Source organism: Siniperca chuatsi, linkage group LG5 (assembly GCF_020085105.1).
Source record: "Siniperca chuatsi isolate FFG_IHB_CAS linkage group LG5, ASM2008510v1, whole genome shotgun sequence".
Taxonomy (NCBI): domain Eukaryota; kingdom Metazoa; phylum Chordata; class Actinopteri; order Centrarchiformes; family Sinipercidae; genus Siniperca; species Siniperca chuatsi.
This window is the reverse complement of record NC_058046.1, coordinates 910,252-932,500: the sequence shown is the minus strand read 5'-3', so window position 1 is coordinate 932,500 and position 22,249 is coordinate 910,252. Positions and strand designations below refer to the sequence as shown.

General features: G+C 51.5%; 3 protein-coding genes across 6 annotated transcripts in view; all 3 read right to left on the bottom strand.

Moving 5' to 3' along the window:
• ciz1b (cdkn1a interacting zinc finger protein 1b) overlaps positions 1–3,249 on the bottom strand; it is a 10,408-nt gene extending 7,159 nt beyond the window's left edge. Inside the window, exons 1-5 of one of the 4 annotated variants that reach the window (XM_044197419.1) lie at positions 3,107–3,249; positions 2,428–2,496; positions 1,690–1,777; positions 1,477–1,625; positions 187–272 (exon numbers count right to left, since the gene is read on the bottom strand). In XM_044197419.1, coding sequence (XP_044053354.1) covers positions 187–272; positions 1,477–1,625; positions 1,690–1,777; positions 2,428–2,456 — 352 coding nt within the window. In that variant the 5' untranslated portion in view covers positions 2,457–2,496; positions 3,107–3,249. The remainder of the gene's footprint in view (positions 1–186; positions 273–1,476; positions 1,626–1,689; positions 1,778–2,427; positions 2,497–3,106) is intronic. The other 3 variants (XM_044197417.1, XM_044197421.1, XM_044197418.1) reach the window with 3 other exon arrangements.
• A 4,646-nt stretch (positions 3,250–7,895) lies between these two features.
• kazald3 (Kazal-type serine peptidase inhibitor domain 3) lies at positions 7,896–16,439 on the bottom strand. Its single transcript, XM_044197415.1, has 4 exons — positions 15,480–16,439; positions 9,514–9,674; positions 9,289–9,436; positions 7,896–8,426 (listed from the first exon to the last, which is right to left on the bottom strand). The coding sequence occupies exons 1-4, from the start codon at positions 16,039–16,041 to the stop codon at positions 8,341–8,343; spliced, it is 957 nt and encodes a 318-aa protein (XP_044053350.1). The 5' UTR covers positions 16,042–16,439; the 3' UTR covers positions 7,896–8,340.
• A 2,640-nt stretch (positions 16,440–19,079) lies between these two features.
• On the bottom strand, positions 19,080–22,214 carry LOC122876751 (leucine-rich repeat extensin-like protein 3; the record flags this gene model as incomplete). Its single annotated transcript, XM_044197416.1, is given in 12 exon segments — positions 19,080–19,132; positions 19,548–19,622; positions 19,748–19,810; positions 19,914–19,946; positions 20,101–20,154; positions 20,205–20,250; positions 20,252–20,371; positions 20,374–20,399; positions 20,970–21,053; positions 21,157–21,189; positions 21,988–22,032; positions 22,133–22,214. Coding segments are annotated over 12 exon segments (714 nt in total), but the record flags the coding sequence as incomplete, so codon positions are not given.
• Positions 22,215–22,249: the final 35 nt, after the last annotated feature.

Below are 22,249 nucleotides of genomic sequence, written 5' to 3'. Positions count from 1 at the left end.
ATGATACTTCATTTATTTTCTGACCTGTTTTATAGTGTTTATAGTGTATCATATTGTTTGCTAGTACTTTCCCCTGTGTGACTGACGTAAAGGCGAGCTGCTGTAACAAAGAGTTTCCCTTCAGGATCAATAAAGGATTTCTGATTCTGATTCTGTTCAATCACACACACACACACACACACGCACCTCCTGTGGAGCCGCCCTCACTTCCTGGTTGACCACATGACCCTGGGACTTTCTCTCGGTTGGTCAGAGCCGCAGCCTCCTCAGTTCTGTGGGAAACAGACGAAAGCACAGTTTGACCAGCTGATGTCTGAGCGTCCGCCTTACACAACAAGTCTAGTTCGCTCTGAAGCTGCAAATTCACTTGTCAGTGTATAAAAATGCCAATATTTAATACTGATTGTCAGGAATTAAGTAACTTTATTCAAATATCAGCTTATATCACACAAACAGACTGAGGAAGAACAGAACAGGCTTTTTAACGGCGTCCACAGGTCTGAAGTCCAAAGGGAGACAGTTCCAAAGTTTAGGAGCCACAGCCTCAAAGCCTCCTTTGATCCTGGATCGAGGACCAACCAGCAGACCCTGATCAGGAGAGACCTGCAGGTGAACCAGGGCTGCAGCTGTCTGACCCTGCAGAGCTCTGTAGCTGATCACAGGAACCTGGAACTGGAGCCAGTGGAGAGAAATCAAGACCTGCGTCACAAGGAGACCTTTCGCAGGACCTGGTCTAAAGCTCTGCGGCAGCATTTTGGACCAAGCGGTCCAGGTCGGGTCTGCTGAGGTGAAGAGCGAGACAAGACGGGACGAGATGAAAGAGCGAATATTTACTGCCGCTCCTTCAGCTAATATTCACAACTCAGGAAACAGATTAGAAAACGCAGAAGAGACTCGGTGCCGCGGACTCTGCAGGACCTGAACGTGCTGTCGTCTGGATCTGAACTTCTCTTTAGAAGCAGCGTGAGCTCAGGCGATCGGGCTTCTTATTTGCGGTAAACTGCAGATCGCGTTCACAGCGCTGGTTCCCGCGGTGGAAAGTACATTTACTCAGCTGCTGTAATGAAGTAAAGTGATGAACACGTTAATGCATCAAGAATTATGATCCAGTAACAGAATATATATATTACTCTGCATAACGAGCACTTTTACTTTTGGTATTTTAAGTTTATTTTTACTTTTACAAGTAAAATTTTGAATTCTGAGTGTTTCTACAGAGCGGCACTGTGGTACTTTCACTGAGGCAACACTTCTGAGTACTTCTGAGAAACTAACGGAAACTGTCCATCACAGTTTCTCAGACGTTCTTTAGACCAAACGAGTCGATCAGCTGAGGAAACGATGAGGAGGTTGATCAATAATGAAAGTAACTGTTAGCCGCAGCCTTCATTTGAACCTCGACACAGACGCATTCAGCCTCCGGAGGGCGCCAACAGCGCTGTGTAAACGGTGAATAGAATCAGCCCTCTGACCCACCCGTCCGCTCTCGCCCTCTTTGCCTCCGTCTCTCCCGAACCTCCGTCTGGCCCCGGGGCTCCGCTCTCTTCTTCTGTGGTGGTGGCGCTGCAGCACGGCCGGCCGTCAGAGCCTCCCGACCCTAAACCCGCCCACTTCCTGCCTGAAACCTGACAAAGAGAAACACACTCGGTGAAATGGATCAACGACAGCAGACCGACACCGGGGGTCTACCTGGTGAGTCAGAGCCTGTCTCCTCTGCACGGGGCCGACAGGGAATCGAACCCGCGTCACACTGTTCACTGCAGCAGGTACAAAACACCTGCAGGGGGAACAGAGCGGGGGTGAACACAACAGCTAGTGATTATTTTCATTATCTGAACATTGTTTTCTCAGTTAATCGATTCCTCGTTTTACAGTTTACCGAGAAATAAAACAGGAAAGCATCCTCACGTTTCAGAAGGGAGAAACTACATTTTCTGGCATCGAAATGTAACGAAGTAAAAGAAAATACTTCAAAACTGTACTTTAGTGCAGTACCTGAGTAAATGTACTTATTTCTTCCAGCGCTGAAAGTAAAACTGTTACATGTTTAAATGAGATATTCACTTTCCAATATATGACAAAGCAGCAAATCATTGGATCATCTGAGCGGCCAGAAACTGCCACACAAATAACCCAACTGTCCAAACAACTGCTGATTAGTCAATTAGCTGATCAATTAATCGATTCATCCTCTAATCGTTTCAACTCTAACTTTATGTAAACTGATAAAAACATCCGATCGGTTTCTTCCGTCCGTCCAACACATTCAGTTTCAGGGAGTTTTGGACTAAAAGGAAACAGGGCTGCAGGTGAAAGGCAAAGCGTGACGTGAGGAGGAGGAGGAACTTTAAGGCCTCAACACACCTTTCTGACGTCACGGACAGTTAGCGCACACACCTGTGCCCAGCCAGCAGAACCAGCTCTCACCTGTCTGCTCTCCGCTGCTGTTTGACCATGTTGAGGGGACCCGTTGACCTTTGACCTCTCTACCTGAACCTGTGAAATAAAAGCAGCTCCAGCCGTCAGATAACTGTAAAACTACAATATTTTCCTCTGAAACACAGTGAACATGAAGTCTCTATAAGGCAGAGAGGAACTACAGCCATTTACTCATTTTCTGTCCTTAGAGTTGAGTAAATCCAGACAAACACAGACACACCTGTCCACCTGTGAAACCTGGCTTCTCACTGCGTTTATAAAGAACTCTGTTAAAATACTGTTACATTTTAAAAGCGGCAATCGTCATTGGTCCCTTACCGAAGTCACAAAAACGACTTAATTCTTGCGTGAACTAAAACAAGCTATATGGAGAAATGAAGGTACAAGAAGTGCTTGGTGCTTAGTATGTAAGCCGAATTTAAAAGAGGCTTCTGCCGGTTCCTAACACTAATTAATTAATTAATATCAGGGACTGTACTCGGTTGGTAAGCAGACAAACTTTAAATTCGCAGATTTTTAATAGAAGTCTCGCACCATCCGTGGTTTGGCTAACGTTAACGGGAAAAAGCAGCTTCTCCAGACAAACAGACTTTAGTGTGTTAGAGGGAGAGCTATTTTCAGAGGAAAGACATATAACTGTATAATAATACAGTTTAATTTAGCTCACCTTACCGCTCAGCAGAAGCTGAAGCTAATGCTAAAGCTAAAGCTAGCTCCATGTAAACAGAGCGACTCGCTGTTTGTCTGTGCTGCGTCAGCCGCTCTGTCGCCCCCTGCTGACCGGGAGGAAGCACTGCGGTCATCTGAAGAACTGCAGCTAGTTTCAAACTGGCTTCTTCTTCTTCTTCTTCTTCTTCTTCTTTTTTAACGGCGGTTGGCAACCAGTTTAATAATCTACAATTTCCCAGGGATTTAGGGGGGAAGGAAAGAAACAAAAAACAACAACAAAACCCTACCTTTAGATCCTATAATAAAGCCCAGTACTCCTTAAAAAACCCAACAATTCTCTCACCTGTGCTCTATCATTCATACTTAATATTGTTTTTAAAGTGAGTTTCTGCACCCCTGGTTCCTTTAGTCTGTTATCCATCATCACTCTGATGTTTCCTACAATGTAGAGTTACATGTTCCACCGATTCCTCTTCCTGACACTCCTCACACATACTGTCTGATGTCTCCCCACCATTTTTAATGTTTTATTTAGAGCACAGTGTCCCAGCCTCAGTCTCGTTAGTACCGTTTCCTCTTTTCTGTTTCCCCCTCCGACCTTATTTACTTTAATACTCTTTTGGATACGGTATAAATGTTTCCCTTTCCCCTCACTGTCCCACATTTCTTGCCATTTCTGGTTAATTTTTTCCCAGATTATACATTTTTGGAGGCTGTTTTCAAACAGATCTGCTGCTTATAATAAAATTATACACACCTGTACATGGTAATGTACTCACATCATCATCATCACCTGCAGTGTCACCTGTTTATACAGTCAGTGCTGTGCTGTTTGTGAGTCTGTAAATCCGAAATAAATCTACAGTTCTGACTCATGTCTTACTGAACTGTTTGTGTGGATGGAAGACGGCTTTGTTTAAATTTTAACACAACAAACTTTACATTTACAGCCTGTTGTGTGTCGCTGCCTTGCTCAGCAGCACTGCGACAAACCACTGTGTGTTTGAACTGAGGCTGGAGAATCAGATAGAGAACAGAATCAGATCTGTTGTGGTTTCCTCCTGCTTGTTGTTGTTCTAACGGCTAATTTAACACCCGGCCTTCTGGCTGCCACCGGCACATCCACAGCGATGCTGATCAGCGTGCACTGTCCCCGAAACACGTGAAAACCCTCCGAAAGCCCAACCAGAGACGGAGGCTGCTGAGGAGCTCTGTATACGTCACCTGTTCACCTGTGCGTCCCTGTGAAATAAATCAATAAACCTGTCCTATTCTGCTGCGTTTCCAGGCTGCGGGGAGACTTCTGATTGGCTCGTGAGGTCTGGAAGTTATTTCCAGGTTGCAGTGAATCTGCTGGTATTTCCTGGATTCTCTCAGCAGACAGAGAAGCTGCAGCGGTGCTGATGCTGTAGACTGGAACAGGAACTAGATCCACGCAGGACTGTCTCTGGACGCCAGACGTAATGTCTCTCTCTGCGTGAACGAACGCCACGCACACACACACACACACACACACACACACACACACACACACAGTCTCTGTGCCACTAATGTGTTTTCAGTGAGGACATTAAAACACTCAGACATGGTTGAGATAAACAGCTGTTATTTGATCTGTTTGTACAGTCTGGAATGTAACACACACACAGATACACACACACACACACACACACACACACACACACACACACACACACACACACACACACACTGGGTGTCTGTTATTGATTTGAGTCTCTGTCATCTTTCGCAGTAAAGTGTGTTTTTCATTCTGGTTGGAAAAAGTTTTTGTCCAGAAAATAACAACCACGCCACACGGCCAAAAGTATGTGGACAGCTGAACCTGCTGCTCCGACAGCCTCCACTCCGCTGCCTTCAGTCTGTCCTCCAGATGTTGAACCAGCTGCGGGGATTCAGACTGCACAGCATCGGGATCAGGTCTGGCTCCCAGTCCGGGTCCCAGCTCGTCCCAAAGGTGCCGGATGGGGCTGAGGTCAGTCAGCTTCTGTCTCACCAAACCGGGACAAGCTTCTCTTTATGAGCTGCTTCGAGCATCACGCGTGTTTCCATCCTCCTGCTTTTATTCACATTTTCAGCTCGTGCAGTTTAAATCTGTGAATCAGGAACAGTTTCCTGCCTGAGGTGTGAATAAACACATCAGATCTGTGATCCAGAGACAGCTGTCTGTCCGTCCACGGGTCCACTGCAGACAGGAGCTGCTTCAGCTGCTTTGATGGGACAGTCTGACTACATGAACCAGATACAGGCTGAAAACTGGGCTCAAGCTGTCGCTCACAGCTAACTCACTGACTCCACGGCAACACTGTACTTCCTGTTTACATCCCCCAAAGCATCATGGGGTCCTAAAATGAACCTGAATGGTCCCAAGATGGCTAAGAAATTATATTTATGTCACATTATATTTGTTCTTTTTGTCTAATTTCTGTTCAGGCTCACTGCAGCTGAAGAGGCCGAGAGCTTTGGGGAACTTTTTATGTCATTACGAACCCACAGATTATTATTATCTGATGTGAAAACTGGATTTGAAGCAATTAAGGACGGTGTGGAAGTCAATGTCAGGTTTCCAGTCTGTCAGTAATACAGAAGTGAGACTTTCCACACGGAGAGTTTAAACTCTGGACGATGTCAGAAGAATTATGAGAGGCCAACAAAGTGCTGAGTCTGTTTCAAAGCAGCGGGAGCTCAGCTGCTGGGTTTCTGTCCGTTAATAGATTCACCACGTTGGTTCAGACGGACAGAGAGGATTTCATTACTGCTGCTGGTCTCAGTGGAGTTTTCACTTCCTGTGGTCTAAATCCGTTTCAGGAAGTCCTGCAGGCTGAGCAGCCCAGTCTCCTGCAGATCATGTTTGGATTCTGCACGTGTGATTTAAACCGTCAGTGTTCAGGCCAGCAGACGGAGGGTCAGCGTGAGGTCAAGACCTGGAGGGTTCGCCCCCCGTAATATTCAGTAGGTTAAACTTTATTAATCCCTGTGGGAGAATGTTTCCTGCCATGGAGATCCAGTGTTTGTGGAGTCTGATCCACACCAGGAACTAAAGTCAGGATTCAGTTCAAGTCAGTTTTATTTATACAGCGCCAGTTCATAACAGAAGTTATATCACTGCACTTTTCCTACAGAGCAGGTCTAGACCGAACTCTTTACAATATTATTTACAGAGACCCAACAAATCCCACCATGCAAAGACCACCTAGAATTTTTAAAATAGTAGAATAGTAATTGTAGCGTTAATATTAATAAGTTAGTAATAATAGGGATGACAGCTATAGGAATAATAATGTCAGTATCAGTAACAGAGCCAATAACAACAACTGTAGTTGCAGCTGTCAAGCAGGTACACGGGGGCAGCAAGTAGCCCACAACCACAGATCCAGACTCTGCAGGAACACGGGGGCAGCAGGTGGCCCACAACCACAGATCCAGACTCTGCAGGAACACGGGGCAGCAAGTAGCCCACAACCACAGATCCAGACTCTGCAGGAACACGGGGGCAGCAAGTAGCCCACAACCACAGATCCAGACTCTGCAGGAACACAGGGGCAGCAAGTAGCCCACAACCACAGATCCAGACTCTGCAGGAACACGGGGCAGCAGGTGGCCCACAACCACAGATCCAGACTCTGCAGGAACACGGGGCAGCAAGTAGCCCACAACCACAGATCCAGACTCTGCAGGAACACGGGGGCAGCAGGTGGCCCACAACCACAGATCCAGACTCTGCAGCTCTAGAGGCAGAAATACCTGCTGAAAGCGACAGAAGGAGAGAGAGGAGAGAGCGAGAAAGCACAGAACTACGGGAGAGAGAAGATGTCGAGTTAGTAACATGCAGTAACGGGATAAAAATGCATACAGACGGAGAGGGAGAGGAGGAGAGAGGTGCATCATCTCGGCCTTTCTGTTTGGCCTTGCTAGCAGCACGTCAGTCGGTCAGTTCACCACTTTGGTTGAAATTCTGTTCATCGTTCATGCTCCCCTCAGGATGAACTGTAATAACTCTGCTGATCCTCTGACATTCCATCTAGCGCCACCATCAGGTCGACATGTTAACGTGTCCGACACTTTGGTTTCTGACCAAATACCTGCAGAGCTGATGACGCTCCCATCAGCCTCAGCTGCACTCTGTGTTTACTGCTAACTAGCTAATGTTAGCATGCTAACACGCTGAAATAAGATGGTGAACATGATGAACATTATACCTGCTAAACAGCAGCATGTTAGCATTTAGTTCAAAGCAGCGCTGTGTGTCGGTGCAGCCTCACAGAGCTGCAGCCTCTTATGGGACGTTCACACATGGAGACTCAAACACTGGGACGCTGACAAGCTTCACTGTGAAGAGGACCTGGTGTTGCAGCCCCGCCCGCCCCCGCCCGCTGAGCCACAGAGGACAGTTGAGACGCGATGCGAGCGACAACCACTCCAGCGCAGATACAGGACCAGGATCAGTTTTACCTGCCGCATTAAAACAGCTTCAACAACTTGTACCACAAGGTACAAAATGACCGCAAACAAAGCTACTCTGGAAACTGGAACACACACACAGAGCTACAGACTGACTACTGTGTTTCTGTGTGTGTGAACGCAGCGTTAACAGGGGAGATAAACAGTAAAAATACTCTCTTCACCTTCCAAAGTAACCTCCCAGGAATGTGTACTTACATGTATTTGATTGGCCACCGCAGTGATTTGTCAGATGACATCACGCTGCGGCGCAGACGGTCTGAACGTGGGACTCGTGTGATAAAGTGATGAAGGAGCAGAAACACCGGTTTGTTATTTTTTTTACATTTATTTATAAGATAAAGTTTGTTTCACACCGACGGAGCTGACAGGAGGCTCGGGCTCGAACCTGCAACGTCTACAACACGTTCAACACGCTGAGCCTCCGTGTCACAGCCCGGTGTGATGTCACTGTGATGTCAGGGCGACGTGAGGATACAGTGAGAATAATATGATCAATATTTTAATATCTTTTAGTATATCGCTGAAAACACAGTAGATGATCATCTGTCTGACCTCCGAGTCTCATGATGTCATCGGAGGGACGCCAAACTGCTGCCACAAAATGGCCGACAAAAGTCTGTGCAGTCCATCAGCTGAGCGTGATACGATGATGCATTTACTGTCTCTGCTGCTCAGCTCTGATCCCACTGACGGCCGGACAGACAGGAAGCCAGATGGTTTCAGGTGACCGGAAGTGACATCACAGGTGGGTCAGTAAAAGTCCCGGTCGTAGTCTGTGGCGTCCATCAGCTGCTTCATCTCTGACTGACTATTGGCCAGGTAGGACGACAGCTCCTCTGACAGAGAGTGAGACAGACACAGAGAGTGAGACAGACACAGAGAGTGAGACAGACAGGTGTAGTGTTCATTTCGTTATTGAAATATATTCATCGACCACATGAAACTGACTTCATTAAACAATAACTTCGACTAAATCTCCAACAACATCGTTGACAAAAAAAGAGCCGACGAAAATGAAATTTAAAAACAAAAAACTAAACATCCGTCATCAACAATCACGTAATCCTTCTTGTCATTGGACGGCTGCACGTTTCTTTTCCTGTGTTTCTGAATCATCATCTTCCCGGTGACTTTGCACACCAGCAGTGCACCGCTAACAATGCTAACGCCCGGAGCTAGCTGCGCACCGGGGCTGTAAGTAGGTACGTGACGGCCACAGCGGGTGGTTGCAAAAAAAACGTCCTTTGGACTTCAAATATAATAATAATGGAGAGAAAAGGTGAGTGCGGTAACGTTAAGACATTTGTTGAATCGCGTTGGTTTAAAATAAAAAATGGAAATCAGAATATGTTTCATGCCGGGATGCATTTCTTAAATGAATAACATCTGCAAAGCTGCTTTCTTCATCTTACAAACTCATGTTCAGCATCAGTTCCTTCAGCCTGAAACCAAACGGATGAAAAGTTTTGAAAGCAGTTTTCTTAACTTCGATTAAAATGATCATTCGTGGTCTCGACTAAGACGAGGCTTCAATATTCACAACATTTTTGTCAACTAATCTTTTGATGAATAAAATGTCCAAAGTTTTAAAAAGGCTGAGGCTGACTAAATATGACTCAAACTAACATGGACCTCAGGACGAAGACTAAATCTAGAAATGACTGACACTATACAGGTGTAATCAGCTCTCTGTCTCACCTGCTCCCAGTACTCCCAGCACAGCAGAGGCCGACACAGAGCCCATGTTGTTACGAGCGATGCAGCGATAGGTTCCAGAGTCCTCCGGCCCGGCCCCCTCAATCTGCAGCCAACTGGAGAGCTCGAATTTCAGAGGGCCGCCCCGAGACTGCGGGGAGACAAGAGACAGTGAATCGGACTGGAGTTGTTGGAAGGCGGTGGGTTTTAAATGTCTCTGCGCTGCACCTGGACTGAGATGTGGGGGTCATCTCCGGGCAGAACGACGTCTCGTCCCTCCTTCCTCCACTCAACCAGAGCCATGGGAAACGCAAAGACCTCGCAGAGGAACACCAGACTGCTGCCGGTCCCATTCACCTGACTGTGAGGAGGAACCTTAATGATGGGAACTGGAGGACAGATAGGCAGACGGACAGGCAGACAGGCAGGCAGACAGGGAGACAGACAGACAATAAGTTAAACTCTAATTTGATTTCATTACACAGTAAACGGTTGGTTCATTTTCAGGGCGTGGAGCTGCATCAGGAGCAAACAGATGCAAAACCAAATGAATACTTTTCTTGAATGTGGCGTCTTCTTCATGTGTTTCTGCTGCACCAGAATGCGTATATACTGATATATCTGCAATAAGCTGATATCAGTTTAACTCTAAAATGTGCATTCGGTTCATTTCTTCACCTCTGATAAAGAGCAGCACACAGCCATCCCATAATAAAGGTTTCTTTGGGGTAAAGAAATGTGTTTCTTCTTCTTTCCTCTCCCATTAATCATCTCACGACCCCTCAGATTCATCTGGTGACCCTTTGGAGGGCCCGACGCCTAGGTTGGTAACCACTGGGCTAAACTAGCTAACTGTGTATAAAGTATCGTAGAAAAGGTTTCAGTCGTAGTCGTCTGGACGCTGTTTTCAGAATCAAGACGTTTCGGCTCCCATCCGGAAGTCATTCTCAATTGTGGAAAAAATGGAACGGGAACTCAGAAATTTAAGCTACTCTGTGTTGCTTAAGCCCCGCCCTCAGGGAGGAGTCTACCTGAGTGTCTGCTGTTTACCTGCCTAGTTTCACCTGAAACTGACCTAATAGTTTCCATGATGGCCCAGTAATCAGTAATCAGGCCTATTGTTTTCTGGCTGCACCTCCTCATCACTGTTAAGTACCTGATTAGCATGTGATTGGCTTGACCACGGTGTTAACACACTGTGGTAAACTTTGGGCAGATTGAATCTCAGACCACCATTTCTGTTGAATGACTCCTCTTTCAGACCACCATCTTTCGCTGTTCAAAGAGCGGTTTTAGCTTTTTCACAAAAATGGTTTCTTTGACTCACTCATTTCAAACCAACTCTTAGGGTGAAGAGTTTCTCTCTCTAGTGTTGCCTGGTTTAAAGAAGAGAAATCTTCTAAAGATCCTAGTTTTTCAGACACAGATACATAAGGAATTTGTCTCTCAGTTTTTTGTCCTGTTTTTGGCTCTTTTAACTTTGTTGAGAGCCCAAGTAGGATAACCACAGGCTGAGAGAGCTTTCTGGACATGCCTTTCCTCTTTCTTCTTACCCTCTGAGCCGGTGGGCACTTCTCGGGCTCTGTGTTGTAATGTCCGGATTACACCCAGCTTGTGCTGTAATGGATGGTGTGAGTCAAAGAACAAGTATTGATCCGTATGTGTTGGTTTCCTGTACACTTCTATCTGGAGCTTTCCGTCCTCTCCTCTGAGTGTAGAACAATCCAGAAAGGCCAGGCGGTTCTCTCTGGCGTCCTCTCGTGTGAACTTGATGTTGGGGTCCACAGTACTGATATGCTCTGCAGAACGCTTCCAAGTCTTGTTTCTTGAATGAATGACTTCCAGATGGGAGCCGAAATGTCTTGATTCTGAAAACAGTGTCCAGACGACTACGACTGAAACCTTTTCTACGATAGATCACTCCTGGACGAATGAGGGACGACACAGTGGTGTATATAAAGTAGTTAAAACTTGCTAACTGTATATAAAATAAAGCAGTTAAAACTAGCTAACTGTGTATAAATTAGGCTAGTTAAGATAGTTAGATACTTTAACTAGCTACATGAAGCTGATCATACTTGTGTACTTTTACTGCTGATACTTTAAATACATTCAGCTAAGTAGGATTTTGAATGCAGGACTTGTACTTGTATTGGAGTAGTTTTACATTGTTGCATTGGTACTCAAGCAAAAGATCTAAATACTTCTTCACCACTGACAGGAAGCGAAGAGAAAAGAGAGCAGGGTGAAACACCGAAAAACAGGGACGAGACATTATAATCATATGAGAGGAGAGAGAAATGACAGAGTAAATCTGCTGTAGCGTGTGTTTTAGTTGTAGTGTGTTTTAGTTGTAGTGTGTTTTAGTTGTAGTGTGTCTTACATATAGTGTGCGTTGCTGCAGTTTATTTCTCGTCTGTCCATTAAAACTGAGGAATGTGCTGAAAACACCTCCTAACTGAAGATTATTGGGTCCTAAAGGATCTGTGTATGTGATTTTATCTGAATAATTACTGAAATCAGACGCCTAAACTAAGGCTGTGAGGGAAATGACTCTAGAGTAAAGTCGAATACACTGAGAGAAAAAAGGTCCTCGTGTTAAAAGAATTAAGTCAGAATCTTTCAAGAAAAAAGTTGTTATATTGTAGAATAAAGTCCTAATTTTGTGAAAAATTGTCTAAGCCATAACTTTAAGAGAAATATCATCACAAACCATTTTATTCTGGAAGCTCCGCGACTGAACTATTCTGTCTTCTTTCTAATTTCACACATTTCTCATCATTCAGTCTGACGCATTTTGGGATCTTTGGAAACATCTTCACTCGAATTTAAAATAAAGTTTTGTGAGTTTGAACAGAGTTTGGAGGGACGGATGTGGAGGGTGGAGGTCAGACAGAGTTTAATGTTAAAGCAGCAGTGAGGTGGAGGAGGGGGGACACTGGCTGTTTGTTAGAACAGAGCACAGAGACGGGTGGAGCTCTCAGTCTGAACAGGGGGGTCACAGTAAGACCTGATCCCCTCCATCAGGTCTAAAAACCGCCTGGTGATCAGATTTCGCCTCACGGCTGGAGTTAAAGCTCTGTGTTTATACAGTAATGAGCATAACTGATCCAGGGTCAGTCGCTGCTGTTACCTGAGTCGACCCGGCTCCGTGTATCTGCTGGGAACGCTCCACTCTCCCAGGCTCCCTGAACTACACACCTGCTTTCTCTAAAGAAGAATCAAAAGCGCAGAGTCGCATAAAATGGAAAGACTCAGTAGCTCAACTACCTTGAATCTGACGTCGCTCCAACTCTAGTGCAAATATGGATTCATCACATTACACTATGTGAATAGTTTACACATAGTGTACACTCGGATCTTTAGACAGCACGATGTTCCTGTCTTCTTTAAACCAGGCAACACTTTAAGACAGAAACTCGTTCACCCTGAGGACAAGTTACCCACACAAAAACAGAGCGATGTAGTTTATTCAATTCAGTGCAGTGAGGAAAACTGCAAAGAACGGTACACAGGTGAGACCAAACAGCCGCTTCATAAAAGACTTTATCAGCACAGACGACACGCTAACTCAGGATTACAGAGCGCCGTGCGTTTGCATCTAAAAGCTACAAACCGCACATCTGAAGACAGCGAGGTGAAGATTCGAAGTAGAGAGAAGAGTTGGTTTGAAAGACGAGTCAAAGAAGCCATTTTTGTGAAAAAAGAAAACCCCTCTTTGAACAGAAATGGTGGTCTGAGATTCAATCTGCCCAAAGTTTACCACAGTGTATTAACACCGTGGTCAAGCCAATCACATGCTAATCAGGTACTGAACAGTGATGAGGGAGGTGCAGCCAGAAAACAACAGGCCTGATTACTGATTACTGGGCCATCATGGAAACTATTAGGTCAGTTTCAGGTGAAACTAGCTAATCAACAGATACTCAGGTAGACTCCTTCCTGAGGGCGGGGCTTAAGCAACACAGAGTAGCTTAAATTTCTGAGTTCTCAGAACATTTTCACAATTGAGAATGACTTCCGGATGGGAGCCGAAACGTCTTGATTCTGAAAACAGCGTCCAGACGACTACGACTGAAACCTTTTCTTTGTAGTTAAATTTGCGTGATTTACCCACAGTCAGTGGGAGCTTTCCTTCTGCTGTACGTATCAGCAGACAGACACACAGCAAAGTGAATATGTGCTCAGAGAAAAGAGGCATTTCCTCGGCAGCAGCAGAAAATGGGAGTGTTCGTCACAGCTGGAGGGAAAACCATGAAGCTGCTGCTTCACTTTAAATCCGCCATCTGTCTTTTGTTTTCTCGGTTTCTACAGAATGTCAGAAAACTGTGGAAACGTCTTCAAATGTCTTGTTTTGTTCGACCGACAAAGAGTCCAAAACCCAAAGAGAGTCCGTTTACTGGGATATCAAACAAAGACAAATGACTTAAACAGTTATTAATGTCACTGAACTAAATGTGTTTCCACTGTGGATCCACTCAGCCTGACCAGCACTGAACTTACGGCCGGGACGATGGTCTTTTAATTCTGGCCTCAGAGGAAAAACCTCTGGGAACCAAACGAAAGCTTTCACTTAATTTAGATCCACGGCTTTTAAACACACCTGGGTAAACCTGTTTATTGTCCGAATACTGAAGAAAATCTCATTCATTTACACCTGAAAACAAACTTCCAGCCTTAATAACACCTCAGACGGACGCAGCTGGACTCCAGCTACTCAACTGGTTCAAGAACAAATTCAGTTTTTTCGCCTTTTCAAAAACTGAACTGGACAAATTAAATTGATGACAGCTGGATTTAGATTCAGGTCTGTGGTTTGGTTTCAGGGCTGAATAAAGGATTTTTAAAGGGCTTGTTGTTGTTGTTGTTGTTGCATAAAGTCACTTCACCACCAACTTTGCTTTTCTTTGATTCCACGGATCCATTTCCAATAACTCTTACGTTCAAATATAAAAGAAAAGAAATGGAAATAATCAAATCCACGAGCTCACAGCTTCTTCTTCTTCTTCTTTCTGAAAACAAACCAGGAAAAACTACAAAACACACGGAATAGACTACAGAGTCAGACAGACGGGCAGCAGGAGAGACAGGAGGAGAGACAGGCAGGCAGACAGACAGGCAAACAGACAGGCAGACAGGAGGAGAGACAGACAGGCAGGCAGACAGGCAGACAGGAGGAGAGACTTGCAGGCAGACAGACAGGCAAACAGACAGGCAGACAGGAGGAGAGACAGGCAGGCAGACAGACAGGCAAACAGACAGGCAGACAGGAGGAGAGACTTGCAGGCAGACAGACAGGCAAACAGACAGGCAGACAGGAGGAGAGACAGGCAGGCAGACAGACAGGCAAACAGACAGGCAGACAGGAGGAGAGACAGGCAGGCAGACAGACAGGCAGACAGGAGGAGAGACAGACAGGCAGGCAGACAGGCAGACAGGCAGGCAGACAGGAGGAGAGACAGACAGGCAGGCAGACAGGCAGACAGGCAGGCAGACAGGAGGAGAGACAGACAGGCAGACAGACAGGCAAACAGACAGGCAGACAGGAGGAGAGACAGACAGGCAGGCAGACAGGCAGACAGGCAGGCAGACAGGAGGAGAGACAGACAGACAGACAGACAGGAGGAGAGACAGACAGACAGACAGACAGACAGACAGGAGGAGAGACAGGCAGACAGGCAGACAGACAGGCAGACAGGAGGAGAGACAGACAGACAGACAGACAGGAGGAGAGACAGGCAGACAGGCAGACAGACAGGCAGACAGGAGGAGAGACAGACAGACAGGCGGACAGGAGAGACAGGAGGAGAGACAGGCAGACAGACAGACAGGCAAACAGACAGGCAGACAGGAGGAGAGACAGACAGGCAGGCAGACAGGCAGACAGGCAGGCAGACAGGAGGAGAGACAGACAGGCAGACAGACAGGCAAACAGACAGGCAGACAGGAGGAGAGACAGACAGGCAGGCAGACAGGCAGACAGGCAGGCAGACAGGAGGAGAGACAGACAGACAGACAGACAGGAGGAGAGACAGGCAGACAGACAGACAGACAGGAGGAGAGACAGACAGACAGACAGACAGGAGGAGAGACAGGCAGACAGGCAGACAGGAGGAGAGACAGACAGACAGACAGACAGACAGGCAGACAGGAGGAGAGACAGGCAGACAGGCGGACAGGGCCAGGTGTCCTACCTGTCTTGCAGGGCCCCCTCCCTCTGGTCTTGAGTTCTGGTTTGGAGAAAGCGGTCTCTCTGAACTGGCACATGTTCATGTATGTTACTCCATCGCTGCCACACACCGCCTCCTGCTCCGCACACACACACACCTCCTCCTCCTCCTCCTCCTCCTCTTCTCCTCCTGCGGGCCGCGGATCCGCCTGACACCGCAGCCCGGTCCCGCAGAGCCCGTAGAAGACGCTGCGGTCCCCCGGGTCGCAGGCTTGGCCCTCCAGGTTCCCGCACTCCTTACAGCAGCCGCAGGAGTCCAGCACCAGGCCGGCCCGGCAGCCCCGGTTCTCCGGACACAGGTCCGGCTCACACGGCCCGCAGCCCTCCGCCCCGCCGGTCCCGTTCCAGCTCCGCCGCCCGCCGCCTCCCAGCTCCTCATCCAGCCGGTCGTAGTCCAGCAGCGGGTCGGTGAGGGAGAACTGGCCGGGCGGCTCGTCGCTGAGGTCGGGCAGCTGGTGTGGGAAGCCCCGGCATGTGCGGAGGTTTAGACAGAGACTCAGAAGAACTAGTCCTCCGATCCCCGGCATTTTAACCCGGTCTGCGGGTTCCGTTTGGCTCCAAACACCGTCACCGGGACCGGACGGGTGATGCCGGGTCGGCCCCGGTTCTTTCTCCGGTTCACCCGCGACACGACAGCCCAGAACTAGAGCCGTAAATCCGAGTTTAACAGCCGACACTCACATTCCGCTCCGGGGAAACATGAGGGGCGCCGGGAAGAAAAATAAACCCGAAGCGGAACCCAACATTTGTTAAAAACACACTGAACTATAACTAATATTAAAGTTAAAAGTTTGAATCTGGACTCAGACCGCCAGGTTCAAACAGCTGAGCTGCTCGCGCTGCTCCGCCGCACAGAGGGCGCGAGACACCGCGGTCAAGTGTCCCGCAACAAACCTCCACACGTCCGGTCAAACCCTCCAACATAAAACCCCAAAAACAAGCCTCACACTTCCTCTTCCTCAGGCTGTCACGAAGTTCAGCAGCTCAACATTTTCTTTATAAGGTGCTTTATCTGAAACTCAGTCCAGGCAGCACAGCACACTACAGCCTTCTCCAGGAGGAGGAGAGGTGGAGAGGAGGAGGAGAGGAGGAGGGAGGAGGGAGGAGGAGGAGGTGAGGAGGAGGGAGGGAGGAGGAGAGGAGGAGAGGAGGAGGAGGGGAGGAGGAGAGGAGGGAGGAGGAGAGGAGGAGGAGGAGGAGAGGAGGAGGAGAGGAGAGAGAGGAGGAGGAGGAGAGGAGGAGGAGGAGGAGGAGGAGAGAGGAGGAGGAGAGGAGGAGGAGGAGAGGAGGAGAGGAGGAGGAGAGGAGGAGAAGAGGAGGAGGAGGAGAGGAGGAGGAGGAGAGGAGGAGAGGAGGAGAGGAGGAGGAGGAGAGGAGGAGAGGAGAGGAGGAGGAGGAGGGAGAGGAGGAGGAGGAGGAGGAGGAGGAGGAGGAGGGGAGGAGGAGGAGGGAGGAGGAGGAGGAGGAGGAGGAGAGGAGGAGGAGGAGGAGGAGGAGGAGGAGGAGGAGGAGAGGAGGAGAGGAGGGAGGAGGAGAGGAGGAGGAGGAGAGGAGGAGGGAGGAGGAGGAGGAGGAGGGAGAGAGGAGGAGGAGGAGAGGAGGAGAGGAGGAGGAGAGGAGGAGGAGAGGAGAGAGGAGGAGGAGGAGAGGAGGAGAGGAGGAGGAGGAGGAGGAGGAGGAGGGAGGAGGAGGAGGAGGAGGAGAGGAGGAGGAGGAGGAGGAGGAGAGGGAGGAGAGGAGGAGAGGAGGAGGAGGAGAGGAGAGAGGAGGAGGGAGAGAGGAGGAGGAGGAGAGGAGGAGGAGGAGAGGAGGAGAGGAGGAGGAGGAGGAGGAGAGGAGGAGGAGGAGGAGAGGAGGAGGAGGAGGAGGAGGAGAGAGGAGGAGGAGAGGAGGAGAGGAGGAGGAGGAGGAGAGAGGAGAGGAGGAGAGGAGGAGGAGGAGGAGAGGAGGAGAGGAGGAGGAGGAGGAGGAGGAGGAGGAGAGGAGGAGGAGAGGAGGGAGGAGGAGGAGGAGGAGGAGGAGGAGGAGGAGAGGAGGAGGAGGAGGAGAGGAAAGGAGGAGGAGGAGGAGGAGGTGAGGAAGAGGAGGAGAGGAGGAGGAGGAGAGGAAGAGGAGGAGAGAGGAGGAGGAGAGGAGAGGAGGAGGAGGAGGAGGAGGAGGGAGGAGGAGGAGAGAGGAGGAGGAGGAGGAGAGGGAGGAGAGGAGGAGGAGGAGGAGGAGGAGGAGGAGGAGGAGAGGAGGAGGAGGAGGAGGAGGAGGAGAGGAGGAGAGGAGGAGAGGAGGAGAAGAGGAGAGGAGGAGGAGGAGGAGGAGAGGAGGAGTATGAGAGGAGGAGGAGGAGGAGGAGAGGAGGAGGAGGAGGAGGGAGGAGGAGGAGGAGGAGAGGAGGAGAGGAGGAGGAGGAGGGGGAGGAGGAGAGGAGGAGGAGAGGAGGAGAGGAGGAGAGGAGGAGGAGAGAGGAGGAGGAGGAGAGGAGGGAGGAGGAGGAGAGGAGGAGGGAGGAGGAGAGAGGAGGAGAGGAGGAGGAGGAGGAGAGGAGGAGGAGGAGGAGGAGGAGAGGAGGAGGAGGAGGAGGAGGAGAGAGAGGAGAGGAGGAGGAGGGAGAGGAGGAGGAGAGGAGGAGGAGGAGAGGAGGAGGAGGAGAGGAGGAGGTGAGGAGGAGGAGAGGTGAGGAGGAGGTGAGGAGGAGAGAGGAGGAGGAGGAGGAGGAGGAGGAGGAGAGGAGGCGAGGAGGTGGAGGAGGAGGAGAGGAGGAGGAGGAGGAGAGAGAGGAGGAGGAGGGAGGAGGAGAGGAGGAGGAGGAGGAGGAGAGGAGGAGGAGGAGGAGGAGGAGGAGAGAGGAGGAGGGAGGAGAGGAGGAGGAGGAGGAGGAGAGAGGAGGAGGAGGAGGAGGAGAGGAGGAGGAGGAGGAGAGGGAGGAGGAGAGGAGGGAGAGAGGAGGAGGGAGGAGGAGGAGGAGGAGGAGGAGGTGAGGAGGAGGAGAGGAGGAGGAGGAGGAGGAGGGAGGAGGAGGAGGAGGAGGAGGAGAGGAGGAGGAGAGGAGGAGGAGGGAGGAGGAGGAGGAGAGAGGAGGAGGAGGAGGAGGAGGGAGGAGGAGGAGGGGGAGGAGGAGGAGGAGGAGGAGGAGGAGGAGGAGGAGAGGAGGCGAGGAGGAGGAGGAGGAGAGGAGGAGAGGAGGAGGAGGAGGAGAGGAGGAGGAGGGAGGAGGAGGAGGAGGAGGAGGAAGAGGAGGAGAGAGGAGAGGAGGGAGGAGGAGGAGGAGGAGGAGAGGAGGAGAGAGAGGAGGAGGAGAGGAGGAGAGGAGGAGGAGGAGAGGAGAGTGAGGAGGAGGAGGAGGAGGAGGAGGAGGAGGGAGGAGGAGGAGGGAGGAGGAGGAGGAGAGGAGGAGGGAGAGAGGAGGAGGAGGGGAGGAGGAGAGGAGGAGAGGAGGAGGAGAGAGAGGAGGAGAGAGAGGAGGAGGAGGAGAGGAGGAGGTGAGGAGAGGAGGAGGAGGAGGAGGAGGAGGAGGGAGGAGGAGAGGAGGGAGGAGGAGGAGGAGGGAGGAGGAGAGGAGGAGGGAGGGAGGAGGAGGAGGAGGAGGAGGAGGAGGAGGAGGAGGAGGAGGAGGAGGAGGAGGTGAGGAGGAGGAGAGGAGGAGGAGGAGAGGAGGAGAGGTGAGGGAGGAGGAGGAGGAGGAGGAGAGGAGGAGGAGGAGGAGAGGAGGAGGAGGAGGAGGGAGGAGGAGAGGAGGAGGAGAGAGGAGGAGGAGGAGGAGGAGGAGAGGAGGAGAGGAGGAGGAGGAGGAGGAGGAGGGAGGAGGAGGAGAGGAGGAGAGAGAGGAGAGGAGGAGGAGAGGAGGAGGAGGAGGTGAGGAGGAGGGAGGAGGAGAGGAGGAGGAGGAGGAGGAGAGGAGGAGGAGGAGGAGGAGGAGAGGAGGAGGAGAGGAGGAGGAGGAGAGGAGGAGGAGAAGAGGAGGAGGAGGAGAGGAGGAGAGAGAGGAGGAGGAGAGGAGGAGGAGGAGGGAGGAGGAGGGAGGGAGGAGAGGAGGAGGAGAGAGGAGGAGGAGGAGGAGGAGAGGAGGAGGAGGAGGAGGAGGAGAGAGGAGGAGGAGGAGGAGGAGGAGGAGGAGAGGAGGCTAAGAGGAGGAGGAGGAGGAGAGAGGCAAGGAGGAGAGGAGGAGAGGAGGAGGAGAGGTGAGGAGGAGGTGAGGAGGAGGAGGAGGAGAGGAGGAGGAGAGGAGGAGGAGAGGGAGGAGAGGAGGAGGAGGAGGAGGAGGAGGAGGTGAGGAGAGAGGAGGAAGAGGAGGAGGAGGAGGAGAGGAGAGGAGGGAGGTGAGAGGAGGTGAGGAGGAGAGGAGGAGAGGAGAGGAGGAGGAGAGGAGGAGGAGAGGAGGAGGAGAGGTGAGGAGAGAGGAGGAGGAGAGGAGGAGGAGGAGGAGGAGGAGGAGGAGGTGAGGAGGAGGAGAGAGAGGAGGAGAGGAGGAGGAGGAGGGAGAGGAGAGAGGAGGAGGAGAGGAGGAGGAGGAGGAGAGGAGGAGGTGAGGAGGAGGAGGAGGTGAGGAGGAGGTGAGGAGGACAGCCTTCTCCAGGAGGAGGAGAGGAGGAGGAGAGGAGGAGGAGGAGGAGGAGGGAGGAGAGGAGGAGGAGGAGGAGGAGGAGGAGAGGAGGAGGAGGAGAGGAGGAGGAGGAGAGGAGGAGGGAGGAGGAGGAGGGAGGAGGAGGAGGAGGAGGAGGAGGAGGAGGAGGAGGAGAGGAGGAGAGGAGGAGGAGGAGGAGGAGGAGGAGGAGGAGGAGGAGGAGGAGGAGGAGGAGGAGGAGGAGGAGGAGGGAGGAGGAGGAGGAGGAGAGGAGGAGGAGGAGGAGGAGGTGGAGGAGGAGGAGAGGAGGAGGAGGAGGAGGAGGAGGAGAGGAGGAGAGGAGGAGGGAGGAGGAGGAGAGAGGGAGGGAGGAGGAGGGAGGAGGAGGAGAGGAGGAGAGAGAGGAGGAGGAGGAGGGAGGAGGAGGAGGAGAGGAGGAGGGAGGAGGAGGGAGGAGGAGGAGGAGGGAGGAGAGGAGGAGAGGAGGAGAGGAGGAGAGGAGGAGGAGGAGGAGAGGAGGAGAGGAGGAGGAGGAGAGAGGGAGAGGAGGAGGAGGAGGAGGAGAGGAGGAGGAGGAGGAGGAGGTGAGAGGAGGAGGAGAGGAGGAGGTGAGGAGGAGGAGGAGGAGGAGAGGAGGAGGGAGGAGGGAGATTTCTCCAGAGAGGAGGAGAGAGAGGAGAGGAGGAGGAGGAGGAGGAGAGGAGGAGAGGAGGAGGAGGAGGAGAGGAGGAGGAGAGGAGGAGGAGAGGAGGAGGAGGAGAGGAGGAGGAGAGGAGGGAGGAGGAGGAGGAGGAGAGGAGAGGAGGAGGAGGAGGAGGGAGGAGAGGAGGAGGTGAGGAGGAGAGGAGAGGTGAGGAGGAGGTGAGGAGGACAGCCTTCTCCAGGAGGAGGAGAGGAGGAGAGGAGGAGGAGGAGGAGGAGAGAGGAGGAGGAGGGAGGAGGAGAGGAGGAGAGGAGGAGGAGGAGGAGGAGGAGGAGGAGGAGAGGAGAGGAGAGAGGTGAGGAGGAGGAGAGGAGGAGGAGAGGAGAGAGGAGGAGAGGAGGAGAGGAGGAGAGGAGGAGAGGAGGAGGAGGGAGGAGGAGGGGAGAGGAGGAGGAGGAGGAGGAGGAGGAGGAGGAGAGGAGAGAGGTGGGAGGAGGAGGAGGAGGACAGGAGGGAGGAGGAGAGGAGGAGGAGGAGGAGAGAGGAGGAGAGGAGGAGGAGGAGGGAGGAGGAGAGGAGGAGGAGAGGTGAGGAGGAGGAGGAGAGGAGGAGAGGAGGAGGAGAGGTGAGGAGGAGGTGAGGAGGAGGAGAGGAGGAGGAGGAGAGGAGGAGGTGAGGAGGAGGAGAGGTGAGGAGGAGGAGGAGGAGGTGAGGAGGAGAGGAGGAGGAGAGGAGGAGGAGGAGAGGAGGAGGTGAGGAGGAGGAGAGGTGAGGAGGAGGTGAGGAGGACAGCCTTCTCCAGGAGGAGGAGAGGAGGAGAGGAGGAGGAGAGGAGGAGGTGAGGAGGAGAGGAGGAGGAGGTGAGGAGGAGGAGAGGAGGACATCCTCCAGGAGGAGGAGAGGAGGAGGAGGAGAGGAGGAGGGGAGGAGGAGAGGAGAGGAGGAGGAGGAGGAGGAGAGGGAGAGGAGGAGGGAGGAGAGAGGAGAGGAGAGGAGGAGGAGGAGGAGGAGAGGAGGAGGAGGAGAGGAGGAGGAGAGGGAGGAGGAGGGAGGAGGAGGAGGAGAGAGGAGGAGGAGGAGGTGAGGAGGAGAGGAGGAGAGGAGGAGGAGAGGAGGAGAGAGGAGAGAGGAGAGAGAGGAGAGAGGAGGAGGAGAGGAGGAGAGAGGAGAGGAGGAGGAGGAGGAGGAGAGGAGGAGAGGAGGAGGGAGGAGGGAGGAGAGGAGGAGGAGAGGAGGAGAGGAGGAGGAGGAGGAGGTGAGGGGAGGAGGGAGGGAGAGGAGGAGGGAGAGGAGGAGGAGGAGGAGGAGGAGGAGGAGGAGAGGAGGAGGAGAGGTGAGAGGAGGTGAGGAGGAGGCCTTTCTCCAGGAGGAGGAGAGGAGGAGGAGAGGAGGAGAGAGGAGGAGAGGAGGAGGAGGAGGAGAGGAGGAGGAGGAGGAGAGGGAGGAGGAGAGGAGGAGGAGAGAGGAGAGGGAGGAGGAGGAGGAGGAGGAGGGAGAGGAGGAGGAGGAGGAGAGGAGGAGGTGAGGAGGAGGTGAG